The 15,449-nt window shown below is 45.7% G+C and overlaps 2 protein-coding genes across 3 annotated transcripts; one reads left to right on the forward strand and one right to left on the reverse strand.

Moving 5' to 3' along the window:
- Positions 1 to 20: 20 nt before the first annotated feature.
- On the reverse strand, positions 21 to 11,201 carry HGSNAT (heparan-alpha-glucosaminide N-acetyltransferase). 2 transcript variants are annotated; one of them, XM_048942272.1, is made up of 17 exons: positions 11,093 to 11,201; positions 10,561 to 10,688; positions 10,149 to 10,270; positions 9,189 to 9,258; positions 8,490 to 8,559; positions 7,286 to 7,392; positions 6,758 to 6,834; positions 6,147 to 6,177; positions 5,794 to 5,954; positions 5,395 to 5,510; positions 4,596 to 4,717; positions 4,003 to 4,129; positions 3,761 to 3,847; positions 3,087 to 3,164; positions 2,886 to 2,956; positions 2,653 to 2,765; positions 21 to 1,650 (listed from the first exon to the last, which is right to left on the reverse strand). In XM_048942272.1, exons 4-17 carry the CDS (start codon positions 9,191 to 9,193, stop codon positions 1,469 to 1,471), a joined length of 1,347 nt encoding a protein of 448 aa, XP_048798229.1. In that variant the 5' UTR covers positions 9,194 to 9,258; positions 10,149 to 10,270; positions 10,561 to 10,688; positions 11,093 to 11,201; the 3' UTR covers positions 21 to 1,468. The 2 variants fall into 2 exon arrangements, with proteins under 2 accessions (XP_048798229.1, XP_048798228.1); XM_048942271.1 differs by lacking the exon at positions 11,093 to 11,201 and adding an exon at positions 10,765 to 10,965.
- POMK (protein O-mannose kinase) lies at positions 11,035 to 15,118 on the forward strand. The gene is made up of 2 exons (XM_048942294.1): positions 11,035 to 11,489; positions 12,047 to 15,118. Exons 1-2 carry the CDS (start codon positions 11,202 to 11,204, stop codon positions 12,818 to 12,820), a joined length of 1,062 nt encoding a protein of 353 aa, XP_048798251.1. The 5' UTR covers positions 11,035 to 11,201; the 3' UTR covers positions 12,821 to 15,118.
- Positions 15,119 to 15,449: the final 331 nt, after the last annotated feature.

Raw genomic sequence — 15,449 nt, forward strand, 5'->3', positions numbered from 1 at the left:
AGAAAGTACTTCAGGCTTTTTATTAGCATTAGTTTGGAAATCAAAACAGAAGTGAGTTGACAAGTATCTTACACAGAGATTAACTGGCCTGTTTTGTTTTTGGCTGAATCCCACCTGTATTGCTGGTTTTTATTTTCAGAGTTCTCATCCAAGTCCAGTTACAAAGAAGATTGCTCTGAGTGGACTTCTATATCAAAGTGCTTGGCCCTTCTCCACTCCAAGTGTAGCATGTGAAATTCAGACTTCCTCTATGCTGGAGGTTTGTAATACAAAGCCCAGAACATACGTAAGTGAACTGCTAAACCTGTAGCAGTTGCAAGCCAATTAATAATCCATTAGAAGAGGTCTTCAGCAGTAGGCTTCTGCAGGATGCTGGGGGATTGATCCCAGCCCAGATAACACCAAAAGGCAAACAGATGAGCCTAAGGCCCACAGGCAGTCCTGAGCTTTCCTCTGCAGTTACTGCACTACTCACCCCAGTGCAGAGCTGAAGACACAGCCAGTGCTACCTTGTCAAGGAGAAAATGGTTCTAAGGGACAGGCCCAGTACTGCCTGGAGGCTGATGTCTCAGTTGGAACAGAAGCCAACTAAAGCCAACTACAATGCCAGATAGGGGCTGGGGGGGGTGGCCTGGCCCTTCTCAGTGCTGCTCTTTCCCTTTTTCAACATGTGGAGTACCCCTGTCAGCAGGCATGGCCTTGAATCCAGGACTAATGATCTCTCTCATTTCTTCTTTCTTCCTTTTCCTCTTGAAGTAACACAAGGCTTACTTGAACTTCCTCAAAAACCACACAGCTCAAGTAGGTATAACTGTGAGGGAGCCGACATGTAGGCGATAACTGTTTTGTAGAATTCACCTATTAAAGTTGATCCTTTTTTCTCTTATGCACAGATATTGGATGTCATTTCACCTAAGTATACAGTGGGCATCTGCAAATCCAGTCGTTTCTCCCTCCCTCCACAAGAGGGATATGACATGGCTGGACCAAATGTGTGCCCATAGCTGGTGCTGAGATATAGCAGGTGCCAAGAGCTTTTACAAGCCTCAGCTTCTGATTTGGGTGCCTTGTCACATGCAGTGACAGTGACCATAGTCCCATCTGATAATCCCTTGCAATCACCACCAAGCTCGCTTACAGTTCCTTTCATGAGCAACATTTGGCTGTCTTTAAATACCCAAGAGATGCAATATAGTCATTTTCTCTGTACAAAAGTAGGAGATCAGTAAAATATTTTAAAAGTGCAGTAAGTAGAAATAGAGCAACTGCAACAGATTAATAAGTTTTAGCTAAATACAAAAATATGGTCCTTAAGTCACATAAAATCTTGATTGCAACATCCATGGAAATGTAAACTTGAACTAGGATCCCTTTTTATTAATGCAACCCAGCAGAATTGGCAACATTTCAGGCTAATCCATCTTAGGTCTTTGCCCCAGCAGCACGTAGGCCTACTTGACCACCTCCATCAGATTTTCCAGAATATCTTTTTCCTGTAAAGTATATATGATATTATGACCCAAAGAGTTGTTGCAGTGAGGTTTTGAGTCAGATGCTCTGCATGGGATTGACTATCTTGCATCTTCCACTTGAAAGGGAAATAGTTTTCAAACACTTCGTGTCCAATGTAGACCAGGATTGAGTTCATTCCTGAAAGTAAGCACAGGTCTTAGCACCCAAAAGAGCAAGCAGGGGCTTGCTGCAGAAGCAGGCATAGGCATGCCAGGCTTATGAAATGGAATGGCAGTGAAACAATAACAGCCAATCCCAACAGCTAATGTTCCTTGCCTCAAGGATGCTATGCACGTGTTTGCTTTCACACATTGTCTGAGGGACTTCAGCACTGAAAATGTTTATTGAAAACAAACATAGATATCCTATATGCTAAATTGAAAATACAACCAGATTGATCCTCCCGCAATTTTACTGGCAAGAATAATCATATTGTCTTTAGAGTGGCTGGGGGCCAACCTGTTTGTTCAGATCTACTGCCTTTCCAAACAAATGCTGACTGCCCTTCAAAGCTTCGGGATTTCTGGTAGGAGATATGATACCATGCTGTTACTCTACCCATCTTCCTGTCCAGATACCAAAGCTGAATAAATGTTCCCCATGCTGTGGGTTTGCACTCTGTCTCTGTCCTCAAATGTTTGTCACGAGCCCAGTGTGGTTAAAACCACAATGGGATGCTTTGGGAGACAGGCTTATCTAAAAACACAGAGAGAACCTATGTGGCTGCCCAGGGGATTTTGTTTTCCACATCTTCAGAAGTGGTAGTGCTCTGCTGACAGGCCTTTGAGTTTCCCACTAAGTTAGCAAAGTCTCTGCAGTCCTCTCCAAACCAACTGCGAGCCAGCTGTGGTATTTTGCTTGGTGCTAGGCAGCTGCTCTCTGAACTCAAGATGAAACTTAAAACAATCATGTGGCAACAGCAGCTTCCAGTCCTTGTTTAAATACTGGCAGTCCATCTCCCTTACATTTCTAGTCTAGTCTCTAAGTTCTGTGCAAAAATTCAGCTCAAGCTAACCATTTTGACCTCCTTCAAGGTACCTCATTCAAAATCTCAGCTCCTTTGAAGGCAAAGGAGGTACAGAAACAGAATGATTCAGAAAGAACTGGAAGGAATGTGTTTCCTGCTGTGCTTTCACTGACCTGGGTAGAAAAATGGAGTACCTGACCACAGTCTCTTGACATCCACAAGGTAATACATCAGCAATAAGAGGATGAAGGCAAAGCAGCTCATGGTTGTCACATATGATGTCGACCTATGCACATTTTCAATAGGAGGTTAGAGAGGTAAGTGATGCATACAGATCACAATACAAGAAAGGGAAAACTGGTAAAATAATACTTTAAGAAACTCAAACTAAAAGCTCTCAGCTTACCATAAATTCTTGTTTATGGGAATAAACCCTTCTTCTTTAGAACATTTTGTCAAGATAGCAGAAATAATTCCCTGCAATAAAAAAGTTACTAAAGTTTATATAATCACTGCAACATTTCAGACAGTTTGTGTTGAACAAGAAGACAAGTCGATTAAGAAGCTACCCAGTAATACTTAGACCACACTAGGTGAAATAGCTTACCATTACCAAGCTCCAGACTAAGAACCGGCTCATAATCTGTTTGTGCTGGTCTCTGTATGACAAGATAATTTTTCCCGCCTAGTACAAGCAGAATACAAAAAGCGAATTAAGGCCTGCAAATATATCTGGCTCTCAAAATGTAATTGCATTGGCTACAGGCTCCCTGTGCTAAGGCAAAGGACACAAAAGGGTTTATATCAGCTAAGTGTCTGAAAGGCTGAGAAACTGAAACTTTGCAAAGAACATACACAGATGGGAGAAATACCTAAATGCAAATTACTCAGCAGCAGAGGTACCCCTCATATCCCTTTTCTACTCTGTTAATACTGAAGAATGGGATGAGCAACTTTGTTAGGACAACACTATGACTCAAACTCCACCTCCCAACCCTCAGCAAGGGACTGCACAAAGGAACAAACTGATGCTGACTCCCTGACCAGGCCAAACAGTTTCTAGGCACTGTATCCATCCCAGCCTGCTCAGAGCTCATGTTCCTTTTCAAGGTTAGATTCCACTTCTTTGACACCCACCTTAGGCTACGTGGCCTGAAAGCATTGCTCTAGGAAAGATTTTGTTAGAGCCAGTCTCAATCACAAGTAAAACAAGTTGCCTCCCCACTTCCAAGATGCTCTCAAATTTTCCCATGCAACACACAGAAAAAAAAAAAGAGGTACCTGCAGTCCCAGAAATGCCATTAAAATGGTATTTATGGTCCCCAGGATCCCTTCAGGATCATATGGCACTGTTGTTTGGTAAAGCACCTTAAACAGAGAGCAGTTATTATAAGGTAACCAAGCAACCAGTATCCTTTCTTTTCCAGCCTCCTCTTCAGTACACACACCTTTCCCAAGCACCTCCTCACAGCTGCACTTGGTGGTAGCCTGCAGCTTCATACTGCAGACCAGAACCAACTTACATTGCAAGAGGGATGCTGATATATATGCTTTTCTCCAAGAACCAAACGATCAATGTAACCAGCTGCTCCTCCAGTGCAGTTAGGATAGTTTCCAAAATCTCCAATGCCCCCAGGACCAAGATAGCCCCTAGGACAGAAACAAACAAGTTAGAGCATTGATGCTAGCTATCCACTCTGGCCAGAGGCAGGCACACAGTGAAATGCAGGTCCTGTGTGACAGCTGGTCTCAAGGGTATGGGCAGGAACCTAAAGCAAAGCTTCAGTTCAGCCCTGGCTGTCTAGCTGGCTGCTCTACCTCCTCTACAGGCGCTGACCCAGGACTCGGGATGATGTTGTAATGATTGGATATTGCTGTACAAAGGCCTGAGAAAGACTGTAAGACTCTTCTACTGACAGAAGCAATGATGTCACCTTTTCACACCAGTTATTGTAATACCAAAGTAAAAGCTTCTTTTATATGATAAATTCTTCCCTTTGGCCTGCTGCCCTTAGAGCTTTCATCTTTGTCCTATCCCTGTAACTGTTTTTTCTTCTGCCACACAGAAAATACTTAGTATGCTGCCCCACAGAAAGTAGTCTGAGTGCAGTCTTACCTGGGACAACCTGGCACTGGTAACAAAAATGTCAGGCACAGCCAAATCACTTCTAATGTCAGAATGAAGATCCACTGTGGCCAGAAGGGGAGAACATCCTGCAGAGCAGGACATGACATCTCCTGCATGAGATGGAGGGAAAAGGAAATATTAACTTGCAAGTGAAAAACATGCCCCTGGGGACATCCTGTACTTCTTGACAGGCAGATCCCCAGATACAAGAGAGGGCTGTTTTTGTTGAAAACTGGGCTCTGCCAATGGACCTTTCATCTTCATAGATGATTTCCAGACACTTAATTCTTTGAGGAGGGGGATAGGAAACAAATCAAAACAAAAACCCACAATGTTTTTCAGCTTGGAAAATGTCACAAGGAATTTTGAGTCTTGAGTAGAACAAAGGCTTTTGGGAAAACAGATTCCAGAAAAGCCAAAAAGCAGTATTACTTTCCCCTGCTGTGAAAAACCACTGCCAAAATTAACTGGACAAAACAGAGGCCGCAGGATTCAGCATAGAGATGCCCGTCCCTGCGGTCCCTTGGTGGTGGAAAGTCATCAGAAATGCCTGGGAATGTCTGCTTCTAAACACCATCAAGATGGATCAGTGAAATCCTCAAATAAAGCAAAGATAAACATGATAACATGCAGAGGGGGACACTGAAAGATGTGTGTTCCCTGACGTTTTCACCAGGTCACACTGTGTGGCACACCAAATAAGATGCTACATGTTCTTTATACTCAAACGAGCAAAAACTCTCAAGTCCTACTCCAGTATCATGTGTTACCTTCCCTTGTAACTTACCAAAGTCCCACTGTCAGCACCAGCTCTTGTAAACAGGAGTTCAAGAGCAGCAACCACTAGATATGTCAGTCCCAGTCTCTGGAGTACTCCGGGGATGCGCAGATTTTCCCAGGACACTGGATAAAATACATGCAGTGTGAAAGAGAAACAGACATGGGCTCCTTCATGAATATGAAGCCACTCTTCCCCAGGCAGAGCTGAGAGCCACTGCACCTGCAGGTGTGTGGGGCACCTCCATTCTGCCACTTGACAGTCTGTAAATCGTAACCCCGGGCAAGTTCAACACTAAGATGATAAACGGTGCCCAGCACAGGGGTTAAATAGAAAGAACTGTGTCAGTCTCCTATAGGAGACAGCCCAGCCAAAGAGGCAGAACAACGGAAATAAGGTTTCGCTCACATGCTCCAAGGCAGTAATTAGGATTCACAACTATGACTCCCAGCAGGATTAGCAGAAAACTCCTCCAGAGGATTTTCCCAAGCACCTTCTGCTTAGAACTTCCCCACCTCAGCATGGAGCTCAGCGACAGTGATATTGATGTGCCCATGATGAACACAAACCTACAGAACAGAGAGAGGATACAAAGCAGCTAAGAGCATTCAGCTGCTCTACAGGTTCATAGGGACCTTGCTGTCATCAAGAGGGGCAGGTTCCTAACAGCTGTTTAACACAAATTCAAAGGCAGGGAGTATGCAATGTTCCCCTGGCAACCCTTAACATCACTTGACACACTATTCTTCAGGAAGACCTACCATGGAAAAACCAGGTCTGCCACTGTTAATCCTACAAAAGAAATAAGAAGAAACACATTACTTTCCTCAAAACTTTCCTAAACTTTAACAACATTATTGATGAGTTTCCAGAGGAACTGCAGGCTGTTTGCAGTCATTTTATGCCCCAAAATCTAAAAAAATTTATAAGCAAAACATAGAAAGATCCAATCACCTTGTTTCACTGCTTTAACCGTTCCTCAAAAACAGGTTCATAACTGTGTCTTAGGAAAGATTTCAGGACAGGAATCCTTGCTATTCTCCATTGGGGCAACACACTGCAGAACCCCTCCCCCATCAGCTTGCTGGTTGCACAGCATCAAGCACCGCAGCCTTGACTATAGTACTATTTAATGACCATGGTTCTTAAAAGCTGAAAATATTATACTATGTCAAAACTAACAAGTTTACAAACAGATTGTGATTTGAAATCATTGCATACACATTGCTTCTCCCATTAGCCTAACAGGCTAGATACGGTACTGATGCAAACCAGCAGAGCATCCCAGTCTTCAACTGAACAATGCAGCAGGTAACCAAATCTAGATATTGAACTTAAAATGCAGATTATCTGTGTCTCAACTGTACTTTACCATTCCAACTCTCATGTTTGAAGAACCAGTATTTTCCTCCTCCATAGTTAACAAACACCATAATTATAAGAGAGAGGCTAAAAAGAAACAACGAAAACACAGAAAGTACCACATGTCAATGAAATACATATGTACAAACACAGATAACATTTATTCCATTAAAACATTTCCAACTGTGAGATGGAACGTAGTTGATTTTCAAAGAAAGACTACATACGAAGCTTCCAGTATTGCTGAACAAGAAGCAGTATTTCAAAGATTGTGGTAGTGAACTGAAATAAGCACCTTCACATTGCATTTTCATGCTGAATGTAGGTTGCTCTTCTCCACCATGAACCACAACCTTAACATTTCCTCAAATTAGATCTATGGCAGTGCTTCAACAGTAATAATTAAAATTTTGATTATCGTTCAAGGGAAATGCTTTTGCAGTTCCACTGCTACATATTTCCATATACTGTCAATCTGTCTTTGGACAAATCTCCCACCCCTTGGGAGAGCTGCTTTTGGGCAAGGTCTTATGCTCACCCTCGGAACGTGTCTAGAGAACGCAGTCGTTGCCGAGAGGTTGCACACCACAGACGTGGGGAAGGATCACTGCCAATGGAGTCTGTGGTGCTTGGGGACCCCAGCTCCTGAAGGAACAAATCGGACACAAGAAAAGCAAGTCAGTGGCTGGCTATGGAACCGCATGGGTTTGCACACCGTGTTTGTCCTGGTTCTCCCCATCTTCCTTTTCTTTTTGCCTCCCCACTTGCTATTTCTACCCCCTAGTGGCTCTGTAGTGTGGCAATAGTATTTGACAGGAAAATGCAGATGCTCTGTACTCCACCTTTGATCAGGGTGGAAACAATAACCAATGATAAAATCTTATGTTTGAGATTTGTGGGAGCTGGGTTCAGTCCAAATCAGCCACAGACTTGCCATCCCTGTGAGGGCAGCTCTACAACTGATCTGAGCAGATCCAGCTGCTGACTCTCATCAACAGGATCAGACCCATGCCATCCCATCAGCACTTGTATGACACACAGAGAGACCATTCAGGGAAATAAACCAGCGGAAAATGAATATTTTTAAAAGCAGGACTGGCTTCTTTCCAGACGGGTTCCCTAAACCACTCTGGTCAGCTCTAGTAACAGCGTAAGGCAGCAACATTGCTTTAACATGGATAACTGGAGATACGCAACTTCAAGAATTGCCCCGGAGCTATGCTCCCAGTTCTCCTGATTCCATGCAGGTTCAGACCTCCTAGTATGAAGCCCAGACTGTGACATTTCATCTATATTTTAGTATAAAACACGGCCCACAGAAATGCCAACTCTAGGGCTGTCAAAGGAATCTTGATTTAAGCTCAGCTCCCATGAAAATTCCTATTGTGCTGCTAGCAAACGCACAAGCTGGCACTTCAACCCCACCCTTATACTGCTTGTGTCAGATGGGGACAGTTTTCACAGATGCATGTCCTTCAAGGGAACTAAGGAGGCAGAAAGTTAGATATTCCCAGCTTGCGAGAGCTCTGTGAGGAATCCATAACTCCCACCTGAAAACCCAGCCCAGCACTTTCCATCGACATAAAACTTCCTGTCTGACACCAATACAAGATTTGGCAAAGGCAACAGGCACAAGAAGATGGCAAATAATAAATAATCCCCCAGATGCCCAAACAGCATGCGTTCTTCTGAGGTTAAACCACCACCACCAAATGCAAATGAAACGTACTTCGGTCACTCACAGAATTAATCAGACGATCAGTTTCCCTAGGGTTCAGTTTCTTGTAAACCCAGTTTCTGACTGGACCAATTCTGAAAATTAGTAACAGTTTAAAAGACAAAACAAACAAAAATTGGCTGCTTCATAGCCAATTCTGTCTTAACGTCAACTATTCAGTAGTATGAATCAAAAGCTGGGATGGCCCCTATCCACGTTTCTCCAGTTGATGTATGTAATACTGATATACAACCAGTACCTGTGACCCGAGTTACATCCATTTATCTAATGACATTGCCACAAGCTCAAGTTTGGGACCTCTACTCTTAGGCTGTCCACTGATAAGGCTCAGTACACATGAGATAAGACCACAGATGTTAAAGATGCTTAGGTCCCACTGACTTGTACTGCTGACTTGTTCCCAGGAACAAGTCACAGGAGGGCAAAGCAGAGCGTGCACCAGCTTACGGCTGATGTCAGCTGCTCTCCAGAAACTGCTCTGCACACGAGCTAGCAAGCTATAAGATAACCCTCAGGAGAAATCGCTTCACTCTGCATGTGTCAATGCACGGACAGCTAGCACAGCTTGACCTGTACATGGCAGCCTGGCAGCAGGGTCTTACCTGCAAGCACAAGGGTCTTACCTCCAAAACACTACCACACTACTTTTAAATGGGTGACCCTATCTCATGTATGAGGAGATGTTACCACACTGTTCACTTACTTCATAACAAGGCGACAGATGATCAGGATAGCAAGGATCCCCGAATAAACCAGGAAAGCAAAGAGGATAGCTACATGGAAAAGAGAAGAAAACAACTCTGTATCTTACACAACAAAACCGTTCATTGGCAGGGGTTTGGTCTACTGTGATACAAACACAACAACAAACTCAACCCACCATCCATCACACCACTCTCTCCACAGAATTTGTATCCCCAGCCCGAGCCCCAAAAGAGAAAAAAAAACAAAACCAAAGCAAGCCAGCAATCAGCAACTGCACATCTTGGCATAAAAAGGGCAAAATAAATGTGCACTGAGGCAATAGTGAAGAAAGAGTTGATGTGCTGTATGTTCTGAGGAAAAAACTAGAGATTCAGAGATAGCCTCAATGAGAAGAGGACAGGGAGATCGCAATAACATTTGAAAGTGTGAAGGATTTTTCTTTATAGCTGGAGAACTGGAAGTACTGAAGAAAAACTTAATACAAAGGACAGGAATGGAAGAGATGAGAGCTTAAAGAAGGCCCAGGAAGGGAGATGAACAAAAAAGTAAGACAGCAGGTTTAAAATTAAAAGCACAACAAAACAGAAATCCAAACACTTTGGTTTGTTTCCTGTTTTGTGAGAGAAGCAGGGCAGAGGGAAGAACAAGGGTCCTGTGTATTTTCAGAAACACGGAGGGAAAGAGGAACTAACGATGATTAAATTTCCCTGTGGGTAAAATGCCCACTGATTTTTGTGAGGCTAATTTCTGCTCCAAAAATGTGAAGAGACCTTATCCTAGCCAGGGCCTTCAGGCAGAGATGTAAAACATAAGCAGGCAAAACACTGAGAGAGAAGACGTGCAGGTCCATTGCACATTTCAACACAACACAGGTAGCTACAGAGGCATTTTAGGTAGCTGGCTTTATTGAGAAACATGCATGTTGCGGAATGAAAGAGGAAAGCTGAGCATTACATACGGAGGTAGCTGTTGATGGGGCCTTCATTGATGACTATGTCACAAGAAATGGTTTTGGCACTTGTGCTTAGGGTCTTTACTATTAGGGAGTAATTGCCAAACTCTCCAAAGTGATACTGAATTCTGCAAAGGAAAAGAGAGACAGAACTTGCTGCTCCATGTAGATAACAGGGCATCACTCAGAAAGCTGAAGAGTGAGCATCACCCTTCCTGAGCTCACATCACCCATCTCCTCGCACCACTGCCCCTATGCTAGTGAAACCAGGCCCCGGCAGGAGCCAGCCCCACACCCAGACCCACCCAGCGTCTCAATGGTCAGGAAAGAGGTGAAGGGCTGCGATAAATCTCAATCGCAGCGCGGGGGAAACAATAACCCAGCAGCACAGAGGGAGAGGCAGGGCGGTGGCACCTACTTGCAGAGCTCGCTGCCGGCCCGGGAGCCGTTGAGCAGCAGGCTGAGCGGATGCTGGGTGTCCACCACGGCCGCCGCGCCCGGGCCCCCGTCGCTCGGCGGGACGACGGCCACAAGCTGGTAGGAGCACTGCGGAGGAAGCGGAGAGTGAGGCGAACCGGACCGCAGGCCGCGGGCTAGTCGCCGCGCGGCTCGGCGCGCTCACCCGGTGGCAGGCTGCGGAGCGGACGGCCAAGCGGAGACCCTGCGCGGGCAGCTCGTTGCGGACCAGCAGGAGGGCCTGGTCCATCTTGAGCGGCGGCGGCGGCCCGGCAACGGGGGCCTCTCCGCGCGACTGCGTGCGGCCCGGCGCTAGCAGCAGCGCGCCCAACGCCGCCGCCACGGCCGCCGCCAGCGCGACCGCCATCGTTCCGCCGCGCTCCGCCCCGGGGCGGCGCCGCTCCGAAAGCGGGCGCGGCGCCGCGGCCCAGTCGGGGCGGCCGGGGGCGTCGGGCCGGGCCGCGCTCGGAGCGTGGCCTGCCGCCGCTACGTACCGCGCGGCTGGGCGGCACGGGGAGGCGGTCGTGCGGGCTGCCATGAAACGGCCTCTTAGAGCCCTGCGCTGCGGAGGGAGCTGGCACCCCCCTGTCTTTCACAGGGGAGATGGACAAGAAAGCGCATTTCGTGCAAAGAGACTTTCCTCCCAGGGAGGCGCCTTCGCTGCTGCCGGTGCTGCTGCTGGTGGCGGCGCTGCTCCTGAACGCCCTGCTCTACCTGTACCTCGGCAACCCGCACGGCTCTCCGGGCCGTGCCGACGCCGAGCCCAGCCTCTGCCCTTACGGGTCTTTCAGACTCGGGCCGGTGAAAAACTGCTCCCCCTGGCTCTCCTGTGAAGCCATCGATAGGGAAGTCAGAAAACTCAAATGTGTTGGCGAAGGAGCCGTGAAAAAGGTGAGTTGGGTTATCCTTTCTTCTCTCCAGTGAATCAGCTAGCGAGGGCTTTCTTTGTTAGCTGCCCATGCTGCTTTTATAGCTGCCCTTAAAGCAGCTGAAAGCCTTTGGCTACGAGTAAGGTAAGAACAGGCAGGAGAAACGTGACCACGGCCAGTACCTCACACCAAACAACACCAGGCTGTGCACGCAGCACCACAGAGACGGGTGGAGTGCTTCGCATGGTAAAACTGCGCACAGCAATTCTGGCTGGGTGCTATGAAGTCATTCCATCCCTTACTTCATCCAGTCCAATGAAAGCTTAGGAAATCGTGAGCCATCCTATGCTGTACAAAATCAGGAAGGGCTTGCTGCGACACATACGTGCAGCAGGTACGGCAAAGCCCAGAGGCTTTGCTGCTGACACAACACTGTGTGGTCATGCACCAGCATAGGACTGACCGCACTGGGTGACTGTAGTTTGTGGCTGTGACTGAGCATTCAATTGGATGCCACATGGTAACAGTCAACGGAGGAAGGCTTTCCACATGTCTTATACATCTCTTCTCTGTCCTCAGGTCTTTCTTTCTGAGTGGAAGGAAAACAAAGTGGTCATTTCACAGCTCACCAAACCAGAGCTGAAGGAGGATTTTCTCCACGGACTGAAGATGCTGAAGGCACTACAGAGCAAGCACGTTGTCCGACTGCTGGGCTACTGTGAGAAGCAGTTCACAATCCTCACCGAGTACCACCCTCTAGGCTCCCTGAGGGGTTTGAATGAAACTCTGCACATCCCCAAGTACAAGAGCATGAACACTTGGCATCGAAGGCTGATGCTCGCTATAGACTATGTGAGCATAATTCGCTACCTGCACAGCAGCCCTCTGGGCACCTTAGTGATGTGCGATTCGAACGACCTGGACAAGGTGCTCTCGCAGTATCTTCTAACGAGTGACTTTCACATCCTGGTGAATGATTTGGACGCTTTGCCTCTCGTGAACAGGAGTGCCGGCAGGCTGGTGAAGTGTGGTCATCGGGAGCTCTGGGGAGATTTTGTAGCTCCTGAGCAGCGTTGGCCCTATGGAGAGGATGTGCCATTTGATGATGACCTTATGCCCCCATACGATGAAAAAACAGACATCTGGAAAATCCCGGATGTCTCCAATTTTTTCTTGGGCCACGTTGAAGGCAGTGACATTGTGCGACTGCACTTGTTTGACATCCATGCGGCATGTAAGAAGAAGAACCCAGCAGAAAGGCCTTCTGCCCAGGAGATCTTAGACACCTACAAGAAAGTTTTAACTCTGTTGATTCGGGAGGCAGCCATGCCTGGTACTAGGGAAATGTTATAGCAAATCATGAGACAAACGGTGGACTGAAGTTGATGTTCTTATTTATTTAGCTTGCCTGAAGGGCAAAATCCCTGTCCCTTCAACTGAGAAGATAAAAACAACTGACTTTGTGTTTTACCTTTTGATTAAAAATTACCTACCCAATGCTGAAGTTGTGCACCTTTCCCATTGGCATGTTTAATCTATTACTGCAAGAGGAGGAGGAAAAGAAATTAAGTTTTGAGAACGAGGGAAATTTCTCAAGAAGCAGAATTTTTCTTTTGCAATATTCATTATAAAAACTCCCCTTTCAAACACAAAACATTTTTGTACAGAAAGAGTTTAAAAAAGAAAGAAATACAGTCCTACTTAAACAGCTCTGTGCTGATTCCAGTGGCTTTAGCCCATGTGTTGTGCACAAAGTCCTCACCCACTTCCCCATGGAGCAAAAGCAGTGGACGTTCAAAAATGAGTACAGTTCTCTTCAGGTTTTGGTGAGCCCTGATGCCACCTTCCCAACCACCATATCCCTGCTGGATGGGATATTCCATGGGCTGCTTTAGGAGCCATGCAGCCATTGCTCTGTGGTCCCTGTATCCCACTAAACAAACATGTTCCTAGTTTGTAGGCCAGCAGATGATAGAGATACGGCTTAAACATGCATGGTTTTGGTTTTGAAACATTTGCCCCTACAGTGTTCTCAGCAAGGTTCTTTGGAGATGAGGGTTCAGGAGTCCTCTCGCTCTTTTTTAATCCACAGGAAGTGTGAGCTCTTTGGAAGAGGGCTGAGTGTATCTTTTATGTATATTCATTTCATCCCTTTTGCACTCACTTTTGTGTTCACTGAACATAATGAATGGATGGAAGGAGAAAGAACAGGGAATGGGAAGAGAACATGACCTCCTTCCACAGCAAATTGTGCGTTGGAAAATAAAAGCCTTACATTCAGAGTAAACAACTCCGTCAGGCCTGAATTCAAGATGTATTCATCAGGAAGAAGAAAAAGAAAAAAAAAGGCTGCTGCTTTGTTCAGTGAGTTGAGGAGAAAGCTCCTGGTACCAATATGATGTCACAGCCTGTAACAGGTACCAACCGCTGGAGGGAGAGTATAATGATGCCTTAATTCTGCAGTAGGCCCTGTTTGATGAGATTGGGATTGAATCGTGCTCTTGGTGGAAAAAACAAAAACAAAAACAAAATGGGAATACTGTGAATGAGATGTGGATGCTACCATTAGTAGAGGACTTTTATACTATGGAGTAGGCCTTTGGAAGGCCTAAGGGCCTGGGACAGCTTTTTTCTTGTCTTTACTTAAGAGATGAGTTGCAAGTAGAGAAGTACACTGTCCTTTCTGCTGAAGAGTTTGTTTCTGTTCCTTGTCACAGTGATAGTTCACTTCATCTAAACAATCTATAGCTGAACTGAGAAAACAGGTTTTTTACTTATGTTCAACTGCATGTGTTCTTTTGCTATAAAATTTAATTGTAAATGAGAAGACTGTCCTGTAAATGACAAAATTCCTATCTGATTTCTTATAATGCTAGCAAGAGTTCTTTCAAAGCTGGTCATTATGGTTTTTCTTTCCCAGTGGGCAGTCTATTTTCTTAATTTAGCTGATTTTGCCATTTTCCAGCTGTGCAGTTCTGCCAGCAGATCTCTTCCTGCCAGCTTTCCTATTGTTGTCAGAAATTAAAGCTCCAAAACAGAGCAGTTTTGCAGTTGGATACTTCATGTGTATTTTGGACTTTGATTCAAAGCACCTTCAAGAAAGGTGTGGAGAAAAAAAACACAGTCCCTGCTGTAATTGTGTAAATCATCCCATGAGTTATTAATAGGGTTATCCAGGGTTTTACAGTTCCAGCATGAAGCTAGGATGCGCAGGTGTTGGAAAAGCATCCTACTGTGGCTGTTCAAGGCAGATCCTTTGCTTTACCCAGAATAGCATGTGTTGCTTTTTGTTAGCCCTTATGTGTACCTGGAAGGAACATCAGCATCTGATGCCTGTGAAGTAAACACACCATTTGTCTTGAATGGCAGTAGCAAGGACAGTCGAGAAGAAACTGCCAAGCTTCTCATGCTGGTCGCTTGCTGCTTGGATTCTTGCTCTGCTGTGTAGTACTGCGCCTTGCAAGCAGCCATATGAATTTCAGAGTGAAAAATAAATGGGGACAAAATCTGGTTCTGAATCTTGCCTTGGACATGTCTCTATTCCTGGGTGAAACAAATTTTATAAATGGTGTCTCCCTAACATTCTGCCTTAACACTGTGTCCTTCATATGCCTCTTCCCTGCTCCCTCCTACTCAGCTTCTGTATTCTCCAGCAAGAATAAATTACATTTCTTCTGAACAGAGGAGCATTAATGGAGCTTTGAGGTATTTCTTCGGGGAACGTTGTTTCTGTCTACATGGGAACACTAGATGGCAGCACGAAGGTCAGTTTAGCTTTACTTAGCAGCTGCAGTCTCTCATACTCAAACACAGCCCGGATCTGCCCTTGGGATCCTGCTTTTCTAACAAATTTCAATATGTCCCTGATATGTCCTGGCATGGTGTTTGCATTAGCACGACTGCAGAAACAAGGCAGATGTAAGAGCTCTTAGAAGAGCCACCATAACAAATGAAGGTGCCACCTCCTCTATAACTCGCTTGT

The sequence above is a fragment of the Lagopus muta genome, chromosome 4, assembly GCF_023343835.1.
Source record: "Lagopus muta isolate bLagMut1 chromosome 4, bLagMut1 primary, whole genome shotgun sequence".
In the NCBI taxonomy this organism is placed as follows: domain Eukaryota; kingdom Metazoa; phylum Chordata; class Aves; order Galliformes; family Phasianidae; genus Lagopus; species Lagopus muta.

Bases quoted from the DNA above. Each gene is read 5' to 3' on its own strand.
- POMK (XM_048942294.1), top strand. From the start codon at position 11,202: ATGGACAAGAAAGCGCATTTCGTGCAAAGAGACTTTCCTCCCAGGGAG. The intron at 11,490-12,046 runs GTGAGTTGGGTT...CTCTGTCCTCAG, and splicing joins GCGAAGGAGCCGTGAAAAAG to GTCTTTCTTTCTGAGTGGAA.
- HGSNAT (XM_048942271.1), bottom strand. From the start codon at position 10,965: ATGGCGGTCGCGCTGGCGGCGGCCGTGGCGGCGGCGTTGGGCGCGCTG. The intron at 7,393-8,489 runs GTGAGTGACCGA...TTGTTCCTTCAG, and splicing joins CTGATCGTCTGATTAATTCT to GAGCTGGGGTCCCCAAGCAC. The intron at 1,651-2,652 runs GTCAGTGAAAGC...GCTTACTTTCAG, and splicing joins TACTCCATTTTTCTACCCAG to GAATGAACTCAATCCTGGTC.